The sequence below is a fragment of the Nematolebias whitei genome, chromosome 7, assembly GCF_014905685.2.
Source record: "Nematolebias whitei isolate Nwh7 chromosome 7, NemWhi1, whole genome shotgun sequence".
Lineage (NCBI taxonomy): Eukaryota > Metazoa > Chordata > Actinopteri > Cyprinodontiformes > Rivulidae > Nematolebias > Nematolebias whitei.
Genome location: NC_056504.1, coordinates 36921672 through 36929302, shown reverse-complemented (window position 1 = coordinate 36929302; position 7631 = coordinate 36921672). Strand labels below are relative to the sequence as shown.

At 35.0% G+C, this 7631-nt stretch overlaps 2 protein-coding genes across 3 annotated transcripts in view; one reads left to right on the top strand and one right to left on the bottom strand.

Moving 5' to 3' along the window:
• Positions 1–3161, top strand: part of LOC119411884 (synaptotagmin-2) — a 20867-nt gene extending 17706 nt beyond the window's left edge. Inside the window, exons 6-9 of the mRNA XM_037678835.1 lie at positions 408–575; positions 686–803; positions 1323–1456; positions 2946–3161. Coding sequence (XP_037534763.1) covers positions 408–575; positions 686–803; positions 1323–1456; positions 2946–3161 — 636 coding nt within the window. The remainder of the gene's footprint in view (positions 1–407; positions 576–685; positions 804–1322; positions 1457–2945) is intronic.
• Positions 1–7631, bottom strand: part of LOC119411874 (nuclear receptor coactivator 5) — a 615997-nt gene that overhangs the window by 549244 nt on the left and 59122 nt on the right. The gene's annotated exons all lie outside the window — the stretch shown is intronic.

Below are 7631 nucleotides of genomic sequence, written 5' to 3'. Positions count from 1 at the left end.
ATATATGTATGTTTGGGAAAAACAGAAGATTGCATCAAATTGGTTTATATCAAATGGATGTGTTTTGTTCATGCTGGGTTAAGCTGGAATCTTCAACAGCTGCAAATTTCCACCTGAAAAAAAAAAAACAAATAAAAATAAATAGCATTTTTAATTTTTGTTTTGGAAAAACAAGTCTGTCTTGTGTTGAATATGTTTTGTGGAAGTTTATAAATGTGACATTGATTATGTAAATTGTATATTGTTTCTTAGATACAGCATTTGTTTTCATTCTCTTTTGGTTACTCGTTTAATATTCAAATTTTTTTTTTATCATGCATATTTTTTAATTTACTGTTTAACTGTTGCTATAACAAGTCTTAGGTCAAATGTTCTGTGAATATTTACTAAAACGTATCCTTCATCAGGTGCCATATGAGGAGCTGGGTGGGAAAACGTTGGTGATGTCTGTGTATGACTATGACCGATTCTCCAAACATGACGTCATTGGAGAAGTGAAGATACCCATGAACACCATTGACCTCGGACGGCCAATCGAAGAATGGCGGGACCTGGAAAGCGCTGACCAGGAGGAGGTGCTGCTCAAGATCATCTTGATTAGAGCCAGGCTTTAAGGATTAGAAGGAATATAAAATATTTTCCATATTGTCTGATGAGAATCTTTGCTTGTCTTTTTCCTGCTCAGCCTGAGAAACTTGGAGACATCTGCATCTCTCTGCGTTACGTCCCCACTGCTGGAAAACTCACAGTCTGCATCCTGGAGGCTAAGAATCTGAAAAAGATGGATGCCTGTGGCTTATCTGGTAAAAAATAAAAAATATACTTTATTCCCTTTAAGGTTTTGTTAAGATTTCACATTCATCAAGAAGAATGTTGATTGGTAACTATGAATGTTTTACAAATATATATTTATTTCAGTCTTTCTTTAGAAATCATTGCATTTTGGGTTTAGCATACTCTGCTTTAAACATAATTGGAAGCTTTTCACTTGTTTTTATAGCTGCAGCTTTGCAATGATCAAAATTAACAACAGACACTTACATAAAAGCATTAACGTCATTTTCTTTAAATGGTATTTGTAGTGAAAGACATATTCAGGCATTTTTAATAACAACAGTAGAATGAAACTCCAAAGACTTGTGTGCCAAAGCATACAGTCTTTGTTCAAAAGATTTAGTTACATAAAAATATTTCAAAAGAATCACTATGAACACATCCAAACATTGCATAAACACATTTTAGATCTGAAAATTAAAGATGTGCAAACTAAGCAGGAATATAAAGTCCTGATGCTTGTTTTAATCTTTTGATGTTCTCTTCAGATCCATATGTGAAGATCCAGCTACTGCAGGGGGGAAAACGTCTGAAGAAAAAGAAGACAACTGTGAAGAAAAACACACTCAACCCATATTATAATGAATCATTCAGCTTTGAAATCCCACTGGAACAGATGCAGGTTTGATACGTTTTATACATTATATTATCTTCTATAATATTTTAATGATAAACTGACATTAATTCATAGACCTATTCAGCACTGGTTGCTGTATTTTGAACTACTAAATATAGTAAGATATACATATAGTCTGTTTTGATGGTAACAAGAACAAGTAAATGACATTTGATTTCTAACATTTGTGTCAAATCAGATTTTAAAACAATAAACTATTGAGATTGTTTTTGACCAGATGAGTAAATATGCAAACCTTGGCCAAAATTATCTTTTTGCAGTACCAGCATTATCAGCTGTATCTCTGTGCAAAATAAAACTTAGCTTTTGTTTGGTATTGAAGGCTTGATGGGCTATTAAATGGATGCTTCTGCTGTTTACTTACATTTGTAAATTGAAAGTGATTTTCCTCTCCAAGAGAGGTGGTGCCCAAACAATGAGGTTATTTGCATAATACATGCATATCTTGTGAGCTTAACTCATAACTGATTATTAACAATATATTTACATCCCATATCGCTACATATTATGGTGCCCCGTGTGAGGCTTCGGAGTGTCTCTTAAAAGTTCTTTGCCCAGTGTGTCTCTTTGAAGTTTTCTTAAAAGTGCAATGTAACTGTCCGTGTTAAAACAGATAGGACTGATCCACCTCGGGGGGTGGTTCTAACTTTTGCCTTGTTGTTATAAAATCTAAAGTCCCTTTTCTGCCTTAAAAGTTTCTTTCTAAAAGATAAAACAAGACAAAGGTATTATCTTAAATAAAGATTCCTTAAAACACACATTATCATGAATAAGCATTCATCATATGACATTTTAGAATTAAACTTAAAACATGCAATGTTTCAACAGAGGTGTCGCTGTTGAACTGAACATCTCCTCGAAGAGGAATGTCAGTTTGAACAAACAAAAGGGTTCTTATGGTGTTGTCTTCATGGGAAAGAGTCTGGGAGAAACACTGCTTTTCGATAAGGGAAGTTATCAACATTGTGAGTTATTCGGATGTTTCAAACTCCGAGGTCAGTTGAACAAAAGCTCTCATTAAAAACGATCTGTCCGTTTCATGGGAAATGATGAATCTTGCTTTTAACAGTTTCAAACACAAAACACATGAATGATGTTTGTTTGAGCTGAGGTGAACTGTTTTCTGAGTAGAGGTGTTCCCCTACACATTCATGATTTAATTTAATTTAAAGGTTGAATGAATTGGCTTTGTTTAGTTCATGTTGTTGTTGTTGTTTTAATGGAAGAATCTGGCTAATAGTTTAAGTTTGTTTGAAATGAAAGAATCTTACAAGAAATTCATCAATAAGGATTGTTCTTTTATGACAAAAGAACTCTGTCATGATTTATGGAAACCATGCAATTTTGTTTTGTTTTGTTTCAAGACGTCAGTTCTCCAGAATTTTGAAATCCACAAATAATAATGCAAACTGATAAACGGCATAAAATGGATAAAAAGCACAGAGATAACTACTTTCTCCTGCTTCCTTCCTAGAAAATCCTGGTGGTCGTCACAGTGTTTGATTACGACAAGATAGGTAAGAATGACGCCATCGGGAAGATCTTTGTGGGCAGCAAGGCCACTGGTTTAGGCTTGAAGCACTGGTCAGACATGCTGGCGAATCCTCGCCGCCCCATCGCCCAGTGGCACGCGCTGCAGCCAGAGGAGGATATTGATGGTCAGCTCGCAGCCTTGAATGCAAAGAAATAAGCTTCATCCACCAGCTGCTGCTTTTACCCTGACAACCAACCTCCCTGATCCTGTTCTGCATGAATCCCATGACTTCAATGAGTCGTGAGTCCTGCTCAGCAAAAAAACAAACACGTTAGAATATCTTCTTGTTCAAATTGAATCAGAGGAAACTCTTGGGCGTCAGATCTTTGTGTGTTCTGTAAAGAGGGCTGTTGATGTATTTGCTGAGTGTTTTTGATTTACGGAAACTGATTTACAGGGTGCTTAAACTGGATGAAACTATTAGTGAAGACAATAAAAAGCTTTAGTTTAGTTTATAGAGCATGATTTTGCTTAATTCCCCAATGCTCTGCACACGGCTCACCCAGTATTATAGCTTGCTGTAAGTGTGCTATAACCTGCAATAGAAAGTGCTGAGTAAAGAGTCAGTGCACATATCTAACAGCAGATTTACATAAAAAGTGAGTCCGGTTTTAAGTCGCTGTATGCAAGATTTATTTTTGCAAAGATTTAAAAAAAAAAAGTAGATATCTTTGTTTTCTCAGCTGTTTAGTGGGGCTGGTCTTTGTCGTCTCGTCTTTCCACAAAGTCTTTGTCTTTAAGGTTCAACACACATTTCTTCTGTCAGATCTAACACATGAATCAAAGGGTGCCTTTTTGAAACGACACTTTGACATGAACGGTTTGCTTCGCTGTTGAATTCTGTTCCGTTCAGACGCTGCTGAAGCTGTGAATGTCCCAGTAGATCAATGTTACACCTTTAGACAAATATTTCATCTGTAACTTGTCCTTTCATTTTTCCTTTCATTTTCCAGAAAAAAGTGAAAACAGAATATTGTGATGCTTTCAGGACATTTACTGACAAAACAAGAAAATAAATTATTACATTTTGTTAAGGGAACACTTGTCTTTTTCTGTTTGAGGTGGTCATTTGACCGAATCTACTGGTAAAATAAAGTTTAAATTACTTTTTGACTATTAGAAGATCTATGTGTTAATCATTAAGGCAGGATTCATAGGTCTGTGATTTAATTTTTATCAGCGTATTGTTGTAAAATCAGTCGTGCAATCAGTCTGTAAATTATCTGCCACTTTTTTTCAACTTCAGCCAATGCTTAAGAGCCTGCCTAACAGCATCAGGTGGCTTTGAAGCTCACAAACTTTAAATAAATGTTCAAAACAGGGACATTCAAACTGGTTTAGCTTAAGTTTTCAGTAAGTGAAATGCTCTCAAAGTATGGAGCATTTATTATTCTCTGAAAATTGCTGCTGATTTTTTTTTTTTGTGCTTCCATCTAAACGAGCCGACCTGCAGCATGCAGACCCTTTCTTCCACTCATGCATCGCACCGACTTGTTAATAGGCTACAGCATGTAATTATGTACAAGGTGATGTAAATAGCAGCATGTTTGGAAGAGGAAATATTACAATGTTGCGTGTGTGTGTTTGTGTTTTGTGTCATTTTTTATAATAAAAAAGAGTGAAAAACAATGCACTGACTGAAAAGTGTATGTATTTTTTCAGACTGAAAATATATGTATGACTGAAAAGTCCAAGTAAAGGTTCAAACTAACTGATTATTAGATGAATTGCTTTGTGTGTGTCATAAAACTCCACATAGTTTTGAATGTTTAGCATGAATTGTGTTTTCTCATTAATTGTGTGTTGATTTGTTGCATATTTCTCTGTCAGAGTTAATTACTGTTCATTCCTGATTACAATATGTCACCAACTAAAGGAGTCTGTAAACATGTCTCAGTGTAACTTTGTTTTTTTTTTATTCTTTCCGGCCAAATGAGAGTTTGATAAGAAACTTGAACTCCCCCAACACTTTCTTTTTTGGGTCACCATATATTTAACAAACTAGACAGACTTTTTATTCCTTACACAGTATTTATTTTGTGAATTATTACATCATATTGATGCTGTTTTTGTCTTAATCTGAAACTCACAATAATTTGACAAAGAATGTCACTTTCTGAGATGAGCAGGAGGTGAGGCATGTTTGCATGTTTTAATCTAGAGTTGTGTTTTTTCTCCTCTGTTCTTTTAAGTAATTTATTTTAAATTGCACGGCTAACATATAAACAACTCTCCACTTCATTGTCTTTGTAATGCTTTGGGGATTTTTCTGCATTCCAGAGGTTAAAAGGTACAAATAATAATGTTTCACAGTTTATCTTAAGTTTTTTGTTTTGTTTTGTGGAAATGCATCTGATTAAGTCACTCTGTATAAAATCTGTCGGGGCATTATTTTTGCTGAAGTAATTTGCTTTAACATCACTTTTGTGCATTATAGCAATAAGAACCTCTTAGTTTATGTTCACTTATGGAACTGCATGAGTTTATTTTCTGCAGTGCAGACAACAGAATCTGTCTTCCTGGATTTGTCAAGCAAAGTGTGTCTTAGACGGTGCAAAAATCAACATTTGCAACTCAACATGGACACCCTGCTGCTGGCACGATGGTTTCTCTGTAGTTTCAATGTTCTTCTGTCCACAAGGTCACATTGCAGAAACTAACATCCCTCTGTTGGCTACAACATTCCTTTACCAAGTAGCATAAAGAAGGTAAACGCTTTACCGTTTTGACCCTGACTTTGATTTGTCGTGTAGATGTGTCACTAGTTGTGCCTTTTTGTAAAATGCATGATTTATTTCCTTGCAAAGTTTGTTCTCCTGCAACAAAAGACCAAAAACATGTACACATACATAACTCTATGTAGAAATTAGATACCCAAGGGAGTATATCTGTGTGTCGTCAATCTGTAATCATGGAAAATAAAATCATTTTGAAGTAGCCAAGTCTTGCGTGTTTACATAGAGGGTGCAGTTCAAACTGTAGTCAGTAGGTGGCAGTGTTGAACAGCCAAAGTTTATAATAAAACTCAAAGTTGAATGACTAAATCACCAAGATGCTTATTGTATGTGGTGGGACTAACAGCAACTTAAGGTGACACATTACCTTTATTTTCTTTGACACCATCTTCTCTAGCATACATGGAGTACATCTCAGCGGTCATGTGACTTTAAAGAAGAAAATCATGACTTATACTTCCTGTCTACTCACAACTGATGACTGTTAGGATACCTTTGAAATGTCTTGTAACCTTTTTATTTTTCTATATTCCAGTGTTTATAATTTTTTTAAAGAAAATTTTCTACCACTTTTTTTTTTACTAAAATGAACCTTCATAAACATGTTTTAAATGTATATGAAAAATGATTTAGTTTCAATGACACAATAAATCTGAAAGTACATTTTTCAGCATCAAACCATATGTTCACTGAAGAAAGTGAAGGGAAAACATGTTAAGTTAAATTAATTTATTTTGTGAATGTACAGAAAAGTACATTTTAAACTTTTTTGGTGTAAAAATCATCATATAGCTACTTTAAGAACTTCATATCACTGAATAGTGGATACAAAAGAATAATAAAAGTCTCAACTTAATTATTACTTTTCACCAAAACAAAGGAATCAGGATTTGTGGAGAACTACTTACACAGAGTTTATTTCACAAGTCAGTTTATGATTTCAGTGCACAAAAACAGACATAAATATGGCTCTTTATCTTCCTCTCATCTTTTTGCTTCCTGTTTTATTTGGAGAGTTTAGTGATGACGCGGATTAAAGCTCCATTTTCATCCTTTAGTCTCTGGTTCTCCTGCTTCAGCTCTGCTTTAACCTGAAGAGAAAACAGATTTTAAAAAAAACAAACGTGCTGTTTTAAATCTGTCTGGAAAGATTATTGATCCGTTCACATTAATTCTAATAATTATAGTTGTTCAGCATGACTAAAATCTTTATTTCCAGGGTTTTAAAGAGGACAGGGTGCCTCCTGCAGCAGGGGCTGACACAGTGAGCGAATTTACATAAAATATTTTTATGCTTGATGCCCTTCTTGATACAACCTGGACTCCAACCCACAACAGTACTGACCACCAAGGTAAAATTAAAAAATTAAAAATGTTAAAAATTAAATGACTATTCAAAAATTACATTTTAAAACCTAAATCCTAAAAGAGTCAAAGTTATCAGGTGTCGAATTATGTGGAAAAAAAAGCTGCACCTATCAGCTTTGTGCTAAGTACATCTTGCATTTTGATTAATAAAAAAGAAGTGTTCTCAATCAGTAGCGTTTTGGTTAAATCTCTTAAGCATTCAGTCTTTCAAAAATTATTCTCTTCTTTGTTCCCAGACCCTTTAAGCAGCATTAGTGTCCTCGAAAAAGAAACACATGCGTAGCTGTGAAGTTTAATTTATTTATCCATCCATCCATCATCTTTGCCTGACTCTTTCTTTTTGGGTCACGGGCGTCACTGGTGCTCATGTCCAGCTATCACTGTGCGAGAGACAGGGGACACCCTGGACAGGTCTCCAGTCCATCACAGGGACACATAGAGACAAATGAGACAACCATTCACTCTCTCTCACACCTGGGGACAATTTAGAGTCACCAATCAGCCTAACATGCATGTTTTTGGT